This window comes from Perognathus longimembris, chromosome 1, assembly GCF_023159225.1.
Source record: "Perognathus longimembris pacificus isolate PPM17 chromosome 1, ASM2315922v1, whole genome shotgun sequence".
Lineage (NCBI taxonomy): Eukaryota > Metazoa > Chordata > Mammalia > Rodentia > Heteromyidae > Perognathus > Perognathus longimembris.
Genome location: NC_063161.1, coordinates 120173518 through 120190858, shown reverse-complemented (window position 1 = coordinate 120190858; position 17341 = coordinate 120173518). Strand labels below are relative to the sequence as shown.

Below are 17341 nucleotides of genomic sequence, written 5' to 3'. Positions count from 1 at the left end.
AATAAATCACCTGCATTTATTAAATGATAATTTTATCCTTCTTATTAATTAGAAACATAACTCCCTACCAAAGCTTCTGAGTGGTATACAGAACGGTTCACAAGTTGAATTGCAGTTGGTCCAGTTAAAAGGAAAGTCTCTTGGAGTCTTACCTTATGTCATTATATCACATTAAAATGATGTGATTACCTTTCTCTTCAGAAAATGACTGTAAGAAGATAGTCTTGTTTCTATTTCTGGAATTAGACAATAACAGGTTGGAGCATCTGGGTAACTAATGGCCACCTTCATTCTCAAAGTTTTATCACCTCAGTAGATATGAGTAACTTTAGAATGTGAACACTGGGTATTACAGAAGGCATTTATGGACTTTAAAAAAAATTGTAGCTCACTAAGCACTAGTAGTCATGCCAAAAGAGCAGAATGAACAGGAAAACATTTCTGCCAACAAGGACTATAATCTCAGAATAACAGCTGCTATACATATGCATTACAGAGTTTTCACCAATGAGAAGCAGCCTCAGAAACTTAGATAAATTCCCCTATCCTTAACTATTTTTTAAGGTGTATTGTTTTGGCTCGGCATTTCATATATAAGCAGCCCATTTACTCACTAAAAGTAAGATTACAAAAGAAGAAAGGGTCTACAAATACTAGTCAGAAAGCAAGTTTGTTATCCAACATTTCATTCAGTGAATATTTTTGTTTATGTAGGTGGCAAGCTAGCAGGTTCTTTTTTTTTTTTTTTTTTAAATTTTTTTTTTTTGGCCAGTCCTGGGCCTTGGACTCAGGGCCTGAGCACTGTCCCTGGCTTCTTCCCGCTCAAGGCTAGCACTCTGCCACGTGAGCCACAGCGCCGCTTCTGGCCGTTTTTTCTGTATATGTGGTGCTGGGGAATCGAACCTAGGGCCTCGTGTATCCGAGGCAGGCACTCTTGCCACTAGGCTATATCCCCAGCCCGCTAGCAGGTTCTTGAAATAATTTTTTTTTTAATTTTGCCAGCCCTGGGGCTTGAACTCAGGGCCTGAGCACTGTCCCTGGCTTCTTTTTGCTCAAGGCTAGCACTCTGCCACTAGAGCCACAGCGCTACTTCTGGCCGTTTTCTGTATATGTGGTGCTGGGGAATCGAACCCAGGGCCTCATGTATACAAGGCAAGCACTCTTGCCACGAGGCCATATCCCCAGCCCCTTGAAATAAAATTTTAACACAGTGTTCTCTTTGATCCCTAGATCCTTGAAGTGAAAAGTCCAATAAAGCAAAGCAAATCAGATAAGCAAATAAAGAATGGTGAATGTGACAAGGTAAGTTTCTATTTTATTCCTGTGAGTGCTATAGCACTGAGGAGTCTTCCCTTCTTTATGTTTTTCTGTATTATGCATCCTGTCTTCCTTTCCATCTTCATTGGAAGAGCACAAGATGCCCTATGACAACACTGCAACCCTGTACTTTGTAGTTCATTTTCCATGTCTTGTTGTCGTATGATGGTAGCCTTCTGCTACCATTTGCCATGATACCTACAGTGCCAAAGGTTTCAATCACATCCAATTGTGGGAGTATACAAAGATTGTGGTCAAAGTAGTGGGCTCAGAAATCACAGGTACAAGTGAGCAAACCATCTAAATCCCAGGGCAGCATCTGAATTTTTGACTGTAAGACCTTGTGGGACATCAGCCACCTGATAGGGGCAGAGCTTGCAGGAGGAAGACAGACCTCCTTAATACTTCAGGAATCTTCCCTTTGCCCTATTTAAATAATCCTGGAAGCACCCACCTACCTATGCTAACAAGACCTCACTAGTTTGATCACATAGAAAAGAGATGCCTCTCTGCCCTTATAGTGATATTCTTTAAATGAGATACTAATTTGTAATGCTCTCTGTTTTTTCTGTGTTATACTCTTAACCCCCTCCCTCCCCCCTCCCATACCAGGGTTTGAATTTAGGGCCTCACATTTGTTTTATGGCTTGCTTACTTGGCTGATGCTCTAACACTTGAGTCATGCTTCTATCCCAGCTTTTTTGCTGTTTTTGTGTTTTTGTTTTTGCCAGTCCTGGGCCTTGGACTCAGGGCCTGAGCACTGTCCCTGGCTTCTTTTTGCTCAAGGATAGCATCTACCTCTTGAGCCACAGCGCCACTTCTGGCCTTTTCTATATATATATGTGGTGCTGAGGAACCAAACCCAGGGCTTCATGTATAAGAGGCAAGCACTTTTACCACTAGGCCATACTCCCAGCCCCTTTTGCTGTTTTTGGAGATGAAGGCTTTCTAACTGCTCTGACTGGCAGGCTTAAGACCTCGATCCCCTGCATCTCAGTCTCCTGGGTAGCTAGACTTGCAAGTTTGAGCCACTGACAACTGGTGTGTTTTTATAAGATATTATTGTGTTCTTTGTACACTTGCTAGCTTTGTTTACTAGCAGTGTTTGGCATGAGGTAGAAGCCTTTTTTTCCTTAAGAAGCCCTTTTTCTCTTTTCATTAGGAATTTTTCCTAACATAATTAGGAATGCACATTGCTACTTTCATGTTCAAACTTAGGCTCTTTGTCAAAAACCTTCTGAAAATTAAAAACATATATAAATTAAAAAACAAAAGTAAACCTGTGATAATGTGTTCATTGAATTTCCCCTACACCTTGAGGAGGTCTTGTTGGGGGAAGGTAGGTGTACTCACTTTAATTTGTTGAGAGCAAATCGGTGTGAGAATTGCTTCCCTTCCTTATTTGCAGGCTGGTGTGCTAAAAAAGTAAAGGCTAAAGTTGGGCCCACAGACTATGTTGGCAGAGGTCTGTGGACACTGAATCCACACAGTTTGTGGATTAACAGAATCATGACCTGCCAGCTGCTGAACGTACTTACTTATTTATTAACTACTTAATAAAGCATTTCTTTGGGGGCACACTCTTGTCTTTCAGGCATACCTAGACGAGTTGGTAGAGCTTCACAGAAGGTTAATGACACTGAGGGAAAGACACATTCTGCAGCAGGTGAGAAGTGCTTTTTAGCACAACTTTTGCTGGAAACTTCCAGGTCTAGTCTGCCCAGAGGGAGTATGGGGAAACTTTGAGGCTACACCCAATCAGAGTGAGCCTCATACTGGGGGAGGATTCTCATTTCTGAGGCTCTTCCAGAATTCCACTTTGAGGGTCTATGGTGATTCTCTCCCTCCCTCATTTCCGCACTCTGGGAGGTGGTCCCTGGAGTACACAAACCTTTGGGACCAGGCTTCTGGTTTCATGGGAAATCAGTGATAAGGATTTGAATCAAGTGCTGTAAACATTTGTGATTCAATTTAGTAACCTTTTGCCAATGCTTTTCTAAGGAAAATAAATATTTTCTTCATTTCCCTTATCTTGGACACCGTACAGTCTATTATTATGAACTCAACTATGGAATGCCTGTAGAGTGAGGCAACTTCTATTAGTACAATGTGATGTTTTGAGAAGATAAGAGTGGACTTTAGTTTTTCTACAGTTGTAGTACATACTTTATTGCATGGACAGCAGCTATTGATAAAATAAAGTTTCTTTAACACCCAAGAAGACTGTGTATTCCAAATTCCAGGGTGATTTGTAGATTGTTTCATTTTAATATTTTTACTCCTTTGAAATGACTGTAAACTAGTACTTAATCTATCTCAGCTGTCTGTGAATTATTTTAAATGTCTAATAGCGGACAGTGACGTTTATATTCTGTATATGCTTTTGCTTAAATATATAAGTGCATACGCTTAAATTTATTGTTGCCTTTGTGGTCTGGTAAGCTTTTAATCACTCCTAGTCTTTTGAAGGAAAAAAAGACGGATTACAGACCTATGATTCTTTTTTTTAAAAGGTGAACAAGACTTTCTTTTAACTAACATCCTTGTTCATATGTAAACACAGCTACATGGAGGCATAAGACCAGTGATTTTTAATTGTGGATAACTTCCAGATCTTGCATTTCTTTTAACCAAGTGTAAGTAGAGAAATAAGATTTGTGTAGCTTAACTTAAGTCATCTGTGACTGTAGGAATAGTTACCTCTGTGTCAGCCGAGCATTGGTTCCCTGTCAATACCAGCTGCCAGGATACTCAATTCCCTTGTAATAAAATGGCATACTATTAACCTAGAACCTATACATAGTCTGTGAATCTTTAAAACATCTCTAGTTTACTTATAATCCCAAATGGAATGTAAATGCTTTGGAGATCATTGTTATACTGTATTGGTTAGAGAATAATGACAAAGAAAAAAATCTGTACATGTTCAGTAGAGACATTGAATTTTCCCACTGTAGAACAGTTCCCCACTGAAGCCATTAATGCCCAATCTGGGCTTCAATTGTGATCTCACAGGAGGATAAGGCAGGTATTTGGGAAGGATTGTGATACTCTTATAGAGAAAGCACTATCAGTGATTCAAGGATAGTAGGCTACTGGGTAGGATCTTGGGATGTTACTGGTATTTCTAATTTAATGTTCTCCTTTATTTTGACCTTGGGGAAAAACACTGTGAGGGGAGGTGGCTTACTTCAGAATTCCATCCAAGTGGATTATTTTAGTATTCTAGAGGGAGAGAGTAATATCTATGAATTTTTAACCTGGCATAAAGGCACTCCAGGGCACAAAGCATTTCACCCTAATTGCATTCCCAGGCCAGTTGAAAGCTCTCAGTCTTTGGCCTTTTGCCTTATAATGCAGCTGAGGCTTGTGATTATGATACCATGATGCATGTCCTGTCATGGTTTACTGCTTAATTAATTCCTATTGTAAAACATGGTACTATTGAGGACTAATGTTATTCTCCACCTGGAGAACTGCTCATCTCACGAACTACATCCACATCTACAAAGTCTACATGCACTCTCCCCAGTAGGATCAAGCACCTGAAGCCAAATTTCTGATGGGTCCAGGATGACATCCTTGACCTGTGCTTCTCTATGCCAAAATATCGTCTGACCAATTTATTTGGCTCACAGAAAGTGGTTAATAGAGCTCTTTTACTCTGAGAGAATGATGTCCATACTCTCAGTACCTAATGAGCAAAAAAGCATTGGATTAGGAGGGACTCTGTGTTTTTAAGCCATTTTTCTATAGGGTAAAAACATATTGGACACAGTCAAAGCAGGAGATGTGAGTTCCTAGGACTGATTAATAATTTGATTCCTCTTTTTAAACTGCATGATCCATATTGCTTTTCAAAGCAGGTTTGAGCAGTTCTAATTTCCCCAGCAAATCACCTCTAACCTGGATTTGTATCCCACTCTGGAAGAAAAAAAAAGTATCTGAGAAAAAACAGCATTTTCATAGAGGACAGTTTGTCAAGTGGGATACTACTCACTATTCTCTTTAAGAATTATCTTTATTGATTGAGAGGTGAGTGGTATCCTATTCCTCCTAACAACAGAGAACTCTGCCTGAGAAGAATTCTACTCAAAATGGTTTCCTTCATCCTAGGAAATTACTTGTCATGTCATAGTACTTCTGTACACTGGGGTCTGATGGCCTGCCTCCTAACTCAGAGAAGAATACAATTTTCTGAGATAGTAGGGTTTCCTCATCGACCAGCAAAAAAAATCTAAGTGCCCCAAACTTGTTCTGCTCTAGGTGGAAGCACTTATAGCCATGTTTGTTCATGACTCCTCTGGAAAGAACTCTGCTGGTATTTTAAAATGTGATCAGATTGAAAACAATGCCTTTACCTGTTGTGTCATGAGAAACCAGATTTACCAGAGTGAGCCACAGATTTAGCAAGTGAATCTTACCCTGTTAAGAAAAAAAAAAGACAGCTGCCTATGTGGTATCCCCTAACAGGTTGATGTGGCAGGAAATAATCCATCACAAATGTTTTCACAGCAACCATCATCTTAAGAATGAGTTAAACAGTGTACACAAACTCCTTTCCCAATACCCATGTGTATCCTGGGCCTTTGCATGCTTTTCTTACCTGCAGTGGTTCAGTCTTCTATTATTATTTTGCACGAGCATTATGCTTGCACCACAATGCAGCATTATGAGTCCAAGGTAAAGCCACATTACATCAGCAGAGAGGATCTTTCTTTAGAAAGGCCAAGTGCAGTCAGAGGGGGATTAGCAGGTGTTTTCAGGTTTTGTGGCCTGTGTCTTTGGAATGAAGCATCTTAATGTGTTTCTGATGCTCTAGCTATCAGGATTCCTGGAAAGAAATGTGCAATTATTTTTCTTTATGGGGCTTTTACTTAATTGAGGACATGGATACATGCTCTAATAACTCAAACCATGGCTGCTGTTCCTTTTGGCAGATAGTCCCAAAGGCCCCAAATGCTGCCACTAGTATTCCTTTCAGTCAGTCTCTGCATCCACCTTCATGCAGACTTTTAGGCTTGTGTAAAAATGCAAGGTTCATTCCACCAAACTTATCAGATCTTCTCTATAGTTTGGTGTGCGTGTGGTTGCAGGCAGGGTGGGGCCTGCTGGTGATGTGGGATGCTGGCTTAGGAACCCTCAAAACCCTCAAGGTGGAACCTGAGATGACCTACTAAATTTCCTAGTGGCAGAAGTGTTTATTTGCTCTAAAAATTAAGTGGCTTTTTCTTTCTTTTTTCCTTTTTGCTAGAAGCAGTTTCTATTGCCAACTTTTCTATTTATTAAGTAATGAGTGTGAGGCAGTGATATTGAGTCAGAGAAAACTCTTTTCTAAAAAAGGTTACGTTTCCTGTCATTTTCAAGGGAAAATGTAGGGCTCTGCTTCTATTATCCCCACAGAGCAGTTTCGGCCCATCATTTCCGCTGTTTATCTTCCTTCATTCTTCTGCCTTCATCCCTTGAGCCTCAACACTTTTGCCATAATTATTTTAAAAGTTTTTTCAGGTAAGCCATTTTGGAGTTTCAGTTTTTTTACATTGTTCTTGATTCATTTGTTTTGATGCTATGAAATGACTAACAATCATTAAATGCTGGAAGAAAAAGGACCTAGTTGGAGAATCTATGTAGTTAGTAAGGAATCTTTACTTGCCAAATCTTATTTGGTTTTCTGACATCCTTGTGTGGTATGTAGACCATGTAACATTATCCCCCATTTTACAGATGAAGAGATTGAGTGCCAGATGCTATGATGTTCCAATATTGTTCAGACACACAGAAAAGTCAGAATTTGAGCAAATTCAGAAATCCTTATTCAGAATGCTTTGTCATGTACCTGTTAGCAGCTGACTAGGAAGAGAACTGGAATTTGGATCTTTTTGATATCTGTCACCATTGCTTAAAATCAAAAACACAGCAGCTCAGAAGAAGCTATTGGTTATCATCTTGGAATTTCCCCTAAGCCCATAGATTTTCTACATAACATAGCAGAAATCTCAATATTAAATATATATTAAGTTTATGACTGCCATGAAAGGTTTGTGTATGTGGACCTACCTGTGTATTGTGTCTCTGTGGATGTAGATGTATGTGATGGCTTATTCAAAGTTCTCAAAAAATTTACTAAAACAAGTTAGTATTCATTTTAACTCTTTTAGTGTTACAAATAAGATCTCATTTGATAAATGGTGATGATATATATGAATTATGTACTTTAACCATAATTGATCACGTCCCTTCTAATAAAAGAACCAAAAATCCAATAGTGGAAGCAAGGAAGGTTGCCTCCTACTTCCTTTTAAACATATAGCAATAGGTCTTAAGGTTAGGCACCCTCAGTCAATTTTACAGCTTAAAGTAGCCACTGAGGACACAGACTCTTATTTCTGTTCAGCCAGACTCTTATTTCTGTTCAGCCATCTTTTGTATGTTTCATTCATTCCCTTGAAGGTAAGACACCTACCAATCTTCCAAGCATTACATTCATTACAGATAGAAGGAAAGACAGACCATGTGCAAAAGACATGTAGTTATTGTTAAACCTTTCTGACAAATTTCCTGCAATCCCAGCAACTTCTGACAAGCAACTGATAGTGTCTGTGTAGTGCTCCAGATGCATCTGAGAAGCAAGTATTTGCCCTAGGTGTGGCCATTCTCTGGAAATCAGGCTTCAGTTGGTAAAGAAAAAGAGGCAAATAGAAAGCCCATAGAATGGGAGATGGGTAAAAGTTATACATTAGACTAGGGTCTAATAATCCAGAACATACTCAGAACTCAAAAAATTAAATCATCAAAAATTAAACCCTCAGAGAAACAACCCAATTAATAAATGGGCTCATGATTTAAAGAGAGACTTTCCAGAGGAAGTGAAAATGGCCAATAGACACATGAAGAAATGCTATCTCTGGCCTTAAAAGAAATTCTAATCAAAACAACACTGAGATTCCACTTCGCCCCAGTTAGAATGGCCACTTTCAAGTAAACAAACAACAAATGCTGTCAAGGATATGGCCAGAAGGGAATGCTAATACACTGTTAGTGGGAATGTAACTTTGTTCAACAATTCTGGAAAGCAGTATGGAGGGTTCTCAAAAATATAAACATAGAACTACCCCATGACCCAGAAATTCTATTCCTGGACATTTATCCAATAGAATGCAAACAAGGTTACAATAAAGCCACCAACACAGTCATGTTCATTTCAGCACTATTCCTCATAGCCAAGATATGGGATTGGCCCAGATGCCTCTCAGTGGATAAATGGATTAAGAGAATGTGGTACATATACACAGTGGAATTTTACTCATCCATTAAAAACAATAGTATTGTACCATTTGTAAGAAAATAGAAAGACTTGCAAAAAATTATATTAAGTGTTGTAAGCCAGACCCGGAGACACAAAGGTTGCATGGTTTCCCTCATCTGTACTAAATGGAATAAATTTATAGGTAAATATGTTAGGGGTACGCAAGTGGTTACAAATGAATTGATTGAAGTATAAGAGCTTCTTTGCAGACTCAAATAAATAGCATAATTTTTTAGAAAGATTAGGCCAAAACCCAATAAAATAAGCATCAAGAAATGGGTACATGTGAGAGTATGGTGGGGCCAAGGGGAGAGGGGTAGAGGAATGAAGGGAGGGAGGATACGAAGGCAGTCAAGGATTCATTATGTATACCACAATATTTAGGAAGGTAAAGGAAAGGGTGCATCAAAGGGGGGTGAAAAGTTTAAAGGGGATGACATAGATCAAGATTTATTGTATTCATTAACTACTTTATTAAATGGCACCTCCTTTGTACAACTACTTAAAGACAATTTAAAAAATTTAAAAAGGAGTAAGTGTATATTGAGGTAGTTTGAATTGTCTGTCGTGATTCCACAATTGGAGTAATTTGTTTTACTATTAAAGCTATAGTTATGTCTCCAAAAATTAGTTTTAAAAATTAGATAAGCAGTAGTAGGCTTAGTCTGGAATTATACAATTAATCGGACTGAGGTTTAATTTGTATTTTATGCTTCTGTGGATGATAAAAATGTTATTAGGAATCAGGATCACTTTTTCTGTTTAGAGCCATTGACCCACAGGGAATAACTTACAAATGTTTGAAGGAAAATTAATTGTAAAAAGAGAAGATTAAAATTTTAGCTCTGCAGTTTTTCAGTGTGACATTAGGTAATCTAAAACTTCATTGAATAAATCATAGACTAGATATTTACAGTTAATATGCTAATGTAACTGAACTAAAGGGAATCAGAAGTGAGTGATAGAAAGGGAGAACAGAGGCAAATAAAGAAAGAGATGTTTGCCTAGTGTTTATTGTCACAGTATTTTCTTACCCTGTCCTTCCTGTCTCACCAAGCTCTCTAAAATTGGTCCATCTCCATTTCCTATGCCATAGCACTCCCTTCTAAAAACACTGCCCACTTATGACATCTATTTCTGGGAAGAAATTGATGGTAAACAGGGAAATAGAATGATAGTTTACATGGTAAAGCACTCACAAACCAATAGCCTTCACATTCAAAATTTCAGACATATTGTACTGCAAATACTCCCTGCTAATCACCACTGCCAACATGTCATTTCTGTAGGTTGGAGTCAATACAATAAGAAATAAAGTGTCACTGTTCCACATGGGGAAATAAAGGAACCCTTTGTTTTTCTTATCTCTCCCCAAATACCCAGGGCAGTAACTGAATACAACTAAAAATAATAAACTCATTTCTGATTAGAAGTGTAATAACATGTATGGCTGATGAATTTTTACGAAGTGAACATGTAACCAACACCAAAAATGAACAACAACAAAATACTGCCAGCACCCAGAAGCCTGGAACCCCTCCAGAAAGTACTTGGGATCTTTTGGTAGACTGTAAATGGTTTCTATGTTCTCTTTCTGGGTTCCTATGCTTTCAAAAAAGTTAATACCTTAAAGCCACTTTATTCACAGATTTATTACATGTAGTTTTGACCAAGTACAGTAAATTAAAAAAGAAACTTTCACAGATACAAAGAATTTTCAAAACCAAAAGTTTTAAATTGTTGTTCATGTGTTACTAAACTGACTTGATGTGGAGAAAGTTCCACATTATTGCCTGTTTTGTTTAAAAAACATTGTGTAATCTGCTTAGTGGTTCCCTGCCCTTTGTTGTGTGAGAATCTACCTCTCCAAAAGCAATCAACACACAAAAGTAAGATAAAAGTGAATATGTTTAAGTGAAAATTTTAGGTATGTTGAAAGGTGCATGTGCTTAGTGGAAGTTGGACAGTTGTATGGGGAAAAATGAGTCAAGCATTCCCAATGTAGTACTGTAATCTGTACCCTGAGCATTCACGATTTTTGCTCTGCAGGGGGTTTCCTTGGAATCCTATACTTGCCAATAACAATGCCCTTCTATAATTATATAATCAGAAAGAAAAAAAGATTATTATCCTTTGTATATATTTGTTTCTTTTTAAATAAATTTTGTTATTTCTTTCCCTGAGTTTCCATACACCTCCTAAGTGGTATTACTTTCCATTGACTCAGTAATTATTAAAGGAGTCTTGAAATTTTATCTCCCCCTACCCTCCTACCCTAGTAATATAGTGAAAGCAAGAATTATTTTATAGGGTATAAAACGAAGAGATCTATTCTCTGAGAATGTTTGAAAGTTTAATATGCCTTTGACTAAACAGATGGAATAAATGATAGTTTGGTACAGTTGGTGATATAGGGCTTATCTATTGTGAATACCAGTATTTATCCCTTGGTTCCATATTTAGTACACACCCCCTCTTTTTGCCCTCTTGCCTCCAAATTGCCCAATGCCTATTGCTTATTGCCCATATGTTCTTTTCTTTACTTCCTCAGATTGTGAACCTCATAGAAGAAACTGGACACTTTCATATCACAAACACAACATTTGATTTTGATCTTTGCTCGCTGGATAAAACTACAGTCCGTAAACTGCAGAGTTACTTGGAAACATCTGGAACATCCTGAGGATGCAACAACTGGATGCATCACAAACTATTGTTGGGTTTTTTTGGTTGTGATTTTTTGTTGTTGTTTATATGAAAACATTCAGAATGATGCAACCAAAAGGGAAAAATAAAAATCAAACAACCTTCAGCTTTATTTTTCTTTAAAGCCAGTCATCATCTCTTGATAAAGGAGAGGTTACGCAAACCAGCCTCAGCGGAGCACTCTTCTCTCCAAGGAAATCCCGGGAAGAGTTAGCCTGGATAGCCTTGAAAACAAACAAAGCAAACACAACACAAGAAACTTAAAGAATGTGTATGGTATCCTCTCTCTCTCTCTCTCTCTCTCTCTCTCTCTCTCTCTCTCTCTCTCTCTCTCTGTGGTGGTTCATTCCACAAGATGAATGCATATTCAACACACTGCCTTATTACATAACTGATCTATTTATTAATGCATACAGATATTCTGAAGTTGTTGAGGGAATGACACCACAGACATTTTAAGTACTTGGTCCCATGGATGCTCGTTCAATGCAGCACCCTTGCCGTCCCAAGCCCAGTGACCTTACTTGTATACCGTGCCACTTTCCACCAACTTTTTCCAAGTTGTTTAACTTGTTGCAGTCTGTATTTTCCACCTTCAGTTTTCCAGTTCCAAGACACAAATTGTCAACTAGGGGGAGGTGGGGGTCTGGTGACCAAATAGCCACCTTGATTTTCTTCCTTGTGATCTTTTTTCCTCAAGGTTGGGGCCCATGTAATTATCTTGGACCATGGTAGAAAATTCAATAAATAGGATCATATGAATTACTCTATAGCCTTAGTCAATAAACCAGTAGGACTTTTAACAAATATGCATCTGTAATGTCCTGAATCCAGCCCTGTTGAGCTGTCATCAACATTCTTGTGTCTGTTTTACTGTTACAAGATTAGGTGAATATGGAAGTAAAGGCATTCCACAGGATCATCATATTTTTAAAAAATCAGGATCCTGTTTTCTAAAGAAACATTGTAGAAATGCTTAATTTGGATTACTATTAGTGAAGAGTTTCAGCTCTCTTCAGCTGCCAGTGTGGTACTCATCTTTTCCATAAAACCAGGAATCAAGGTTTTAGTTTGTTAACATGCAGTTCTTTTAGACTTTATATTTGAAAGTTAAGATCTTTCTTTGGGGGAAATTCTTGGTTATTCTGCCATAACAGACAATGTATTAAATTGTAGATTCAGTGGTTTGTTACTTGTTTTGTCACTTGCTGGTGTTTCCAGAAGGATTTCCTATTGGGGTGAAAGTACAGATGGTTGAGGAGGGGGAGATTTTGGTTCTTGTTGTACTCTTGTTTTGAAACTAGAAGTCTGTCCTGTGGCATGCAAAAGAAAGCAAATTATTTTTAAAAGAAAAAAAGAAACCAAGGTCCTTTGGGTGTCATTATTCTATAATCTCTGTAATCATAGGAATGAAAAATAAGAACAACTCACCTTTCAAGTTGCTCAGCTGAAAAGATAAGAAATGAAGAAATACTTCTGGATCCAAAGGTTCGTCACTGGATCAGCCTTAAGAAAGTCTCTACGTGTGCTAACAGACCAATATCCCCCTCGTTTGTTCTCATGCCATTGACATTCTTTCATTCGGAGATTAACTAGTGTCTATTCAGAAAATGGTCTCTCCAGACCCATTCTTTCAGGCAGTAATGTAAATGCAGTGATAATGCAGTGACTCCTGCATTTTTAAAAGGGGATTTTTTACACTGTTTCTTTCTATCCAAAGAAACTATTTTTCCTTTAAAAATTATAATACAGCCATGCTTCTTGTAAATTACTTCTCTAAAGTGTCCTCCCAGAAGACAAGTGGACTTTTTTTTTCGAGAACGTTATGATTCCTCATGATGATTGGCATGCACCATACTTGAAGCATTTGTTGTGTAGTCCACTTTTTGGCGTGCAATTACAGAGCTACTTTCTAGATATGTTGGACAATAGGTGACTGATGCATTGTGTGGTTTTAGTTGTGTTTTGTTTCTAACTTTACAGGTGAAAGGGGAGGGTGATGTTTATATGGAAATGTTTTCCAATTTCAAAACTCGTTGAAAATTTCTAATGTGAATGAATCCATATATTCTCATTAAACCAGACATGTATGTTGTTTAACTCATACATATGTAATCTAACTACAAATGAACATATGTAGTTGGGGATATTTTTATTTTGTAACTAAATCATGTGGTTAAAATCTATGATTTGGCAGTATCTAAATTATATGTTCCACAAATGACTAACAAAAGGGTCAAGGGGTAAGAAGAATAGCAGCTATTGTAGAGATAAAATTTAGACCTGAAAATTGCAAATGGAAGTTTCTTCAAAATAGCATCAAATATCATTTGGGAAATAGATAACACAATACAGAAAAATTTCCTAATCTAGTGTTCATTTAGATAGCAAAGGGAGTGCCCACAAAATCTGTTTTTTTAATGTTTTTGGAATATGATCCTCTTGCTCTTAGTAGATAACTTTTAAACACAGAAGTAAAAACAAATTTCAGAGAGTTAAAATGTGTCTCTTAAGGGACCCACACCTTTCTGCCACATTGATGTACACTCACCTTTGAGACCTGTGAAGACTTTTTGACACGTGTACCCTAATAGTGGCTTTGTGGTTTTTTTTTTTTTTTGTTTTAAGCACAAAGGGGAAATGGCAGGGTTTCGTTTCTTTATATGTATATACATATGTATAAATAGAAGCTTGAAATAAAATAATTGAGTGAATGTGAACATGGTTTGAACCAACCAGAGAATGGCAAAAAGTCTTTAAATTTTTCCCCTGTGACTTGAGGGGAGAAATGTATGTACAAAACCTTTCCCCCTTGCAAATTAGCTTTTGCTTCTGATTTTGTAGCAAGATGTGTGTGTGAAGGGGTTCTTTCTATTTTAGGATACACCAGTCATGTTAGCAACTAAAAATGTGTGCAGTTATTTCATGCCTTCTCCACAATCTACCCCTCTATTCAAGTAGACAAATAGCTCTGCCTCTATATGCTTTCATATTGTGTCAAAGTCAAGAATGAACTTTAAAAACTACACATCAGGAGACAGTTTTTTTAGGAGAAAAAAACTCACTCATGAGAGTATCTTAAACATTTTTAAGTTGCTAAGCAAATCTCTCTCATCTTAATTATTACCATTTTTTATGGAGAGAGCTAATAAAATTGGTGTTTCCACTGAAAAAAATTTCTTCCACCCAATGTTTTCTGATGCCTTTTTCAGATCACAGAATCTAAGACATACCGACACACACCCATATATATGCACAAAACACAGTTTAGTCCTGCATAGCATCCTGTGTTACCATTTCAACCCTCACAAATGTAGTTAACATATTGTTGAGAAGAAAATTTGCTTTTAAATGTTTTAACTCTACCTACTTAATGGAGTTGGATGTTCAGTGTTGGAAATGGTCATTGTCTGTTTGGTGACTTGTGTTCATTTTTTCACTGTGGAAGTGATCCGCTTTGGAGTAATTTGCTATATGCTTATTACTTTCCACCTTTAGCGTTTTTGTGTAATAATGCTGTGTACTGCTCCTATATTTATATATTATATATACATATATATTATCAGAGTAATCTTGCTTTGAACTGTTACTCTAAAACTAAGATTATGATGTTGAGACTACTACAGCTGCAGTGAATATAAAGGAATCAATTCCAGTGGTGTAGATTAGTCTTGAGGTGGAAGTCTACATTTTTGACCTCTTCTGTTTTATATGATGCTTTTAAAAATACTACGTAGGCAATGCCATCTCTGAATATTCCTTGTGAAGATGACTTGAAGAAGTCAGTTTAAAAGGGAGACAAAGCCACCCCTGTCTGTAAACTGTAAATATGTATTTTGGCACTTGTACTTCAGTATTCTGAAAATAGAGTTATGATGGAAATACTGACAGATCCTTAAATTAATGGTGGCCAGAGCTACCGTGCAGTGCAAAAATAAATTAAGTGAAAATGTATCCTTGAGATTAACAGTGAAAGGCCAACATGTTTTATAAATCTGTCAGTATCTTTTTAATGGAGTGTGTATGTGTAGTTATGTTGAAAGAAACACTGTGTATGTGTATACATGCTTTTATGTGAACTATAAGGCACACGTAAGATGTATTTCCCATCTTTAAACCCCATGTTGTACAGATTGACAGAAATAGGTGTTTTTCTTAAATTCATACCTAATCTATTGTGGCGCTATCATTTTTACAATGTATAGTTTTATGGATTTGTTCGACCAGTTTGGCTTTACTTTGCATATGGAACAAATAGCCCTCAGCCTTTTCTCACTAGTGATGCTTTTCCTAAAGAAGAATAAATGAAGTGATCTGGGACACAGTTACCCCAAACCAGCTGAAGGTAAAAGTCAGGCCTCACTCATTTTTGTGGGGCCTTGTGTAGGACTATTTTCTACTGTCCTCTAAACCTAATATATTTTTCAGCTCTGTCAAGACTGAGCATGAAAGGATGGGGTGCATTCTTGGAATAAACTGAGTTATTTGTGTATGGTATTTTTTTCTTTTCCCCCTGTTCCTTTAGAACATTTTGTCCATAAATTAAACAGTATGTTATCTATAACTAGACAGAATTGATTTTACAAAGGCCAAGAATTTACTTAACATCAGTAATGTTACTTTGGTTGGAAAGGAAAGAGAAGAATAACTACAACAACAAAAAAAATGTTCAATGTAGCAAATAACCAAGGAATTAGATGTGATACTCAATAGAAAAAAAAATTGAGCAACATCTTCATTCAGGCTAACAAGCCAGATAGAAATCTTGAGGTTTATCCTGGGCTCCCTTGGCTCTTATCAATTACAAACTGATTGTAGGTGTAGAAGCATCAGTCCCAGGTGGATTGGAGAGGAAGGAAAGCTTTCTAATGATCATACTTGAATCTAACTAACTACTTCCAGTGTTTTTGCACAGATAAACATTTGTTTGTAATGGCCTTATTTCTTCTCCAGTGTGGAGAAAGTCAAGGTCATTATCAAGGGCCAACCAAAGATCAATCTGGATGTTGTTCCAAAGTTGGTGGACCTGAGTTTTCCTCCGTGTATTGTTTCACCATCTTAGAGCAGTGTCCCACTTGGATTTGCAAGGAGGTCTAGAGAGGGATAGAAGATCAATCCCTGGCTGATATTTTAAGAAAAGACTGCAAAGCTAGTGCTTTTAGTTTTTCTGATTAGTGAAGCAGATAAGGATATTTTCTTGGCCAGGATACCACCCAAACAGAATATATGCAGCACATTTCAGTGCTTCTGCTTTCTTTCCCAAATAAGAGTATCCATACCTTCCTGTTTATGCAGGCCCCTTCTTCAGAGGCATTTCCAGTCCCTTCCAAGGATTGTAAGTTTAGCCCTTGCCTCTCAATTAAGTTCTTGGAATTAATTTCCCCCTAATTAAAGATGGGTAACCAATATGGTCCCAAGAGCTAGTGAGGAAAATGCAGGGCCCAAACCCAAATCACTCTAGTAGTTCCAAGTGGACTCAGTGGCTATTAAATGCCAGAAGAAATTATCTACTCTCTGAATGTGAAGGCTCTTTGAGTCTACTTTTATAGGCATGGCGTGATTAGGGGTCTTGGGCAGTCTGCACAGGATAGGTGGCTATGAGTGGGGAAAGAGGTTGGAGTGCAGGCAAAGCTCTTTGCTCATTCCTCCTTTGCAATTATTGTGTCCACGACGTTCAGCCCTGCCACCACAGAGTCTCTGAAGTTTCAAAAGGTAGAAAAGGATAAATCCAGGCCACTAAAAGAAAATAAAGCTATTGAAAAGATAAAACGAGTCTTACTAAAAAAGGGCCATCTAAGCAAGTAATAAGGTTGAAATACTGATACGGATTGCCTAGCTGAACAGCATTCCTCACACATGTGGTTTATGTATCCTTTTCTGGGTGGGTGGTCTGGGGAGAAGTGCTAAATGCAGCAAGATGGCTTAGTTTCTGAGCAGCAGAGGAAAGCTTTTCGACAGGCTCAGCCTATGGCATCTGCAGTCCCTGCAAATAAAGAGGCTTTCCTTCTGCTT

The 17341-nt window shown here is 37.7% G+C and overlaps 1 protein-coding gene across 3 annotated transcripts in view; it reads left to right on the top strand.

Annotated features, from left to right (window-relative positions):
* Mllt3 (MLLT3 super elongation complex subunit) overlaps positions 1-12258 on the top strand; it is a 268951-nt gene extending 256693 nt beyond the window's left edge. For 2 of the 3 annotated variants that reach the window (XM_048357755.1, XM_048357823.1), the window contains exons 9-11: positions 1231-1302; positions 2912-2983; positions 11175-12258. In XM_048357755.1, the coding sequence (XP_048213712.1) occupies positions 1231-1302; positions 2912-2983; positions 11175-11306 (276 nt within the window). In that variant the 3' untranslated portion in view covers positions 11307-12258. The remainder of the gene's footprint in view (positions 1-1230; positions 1303-2911; positions 2984-11174) is intronic. The other variant, XM_048357906.1, reaches the window with a different exon arrangement.
* Positions 12259-17341: the final 5083 nt, after the last annotated feature.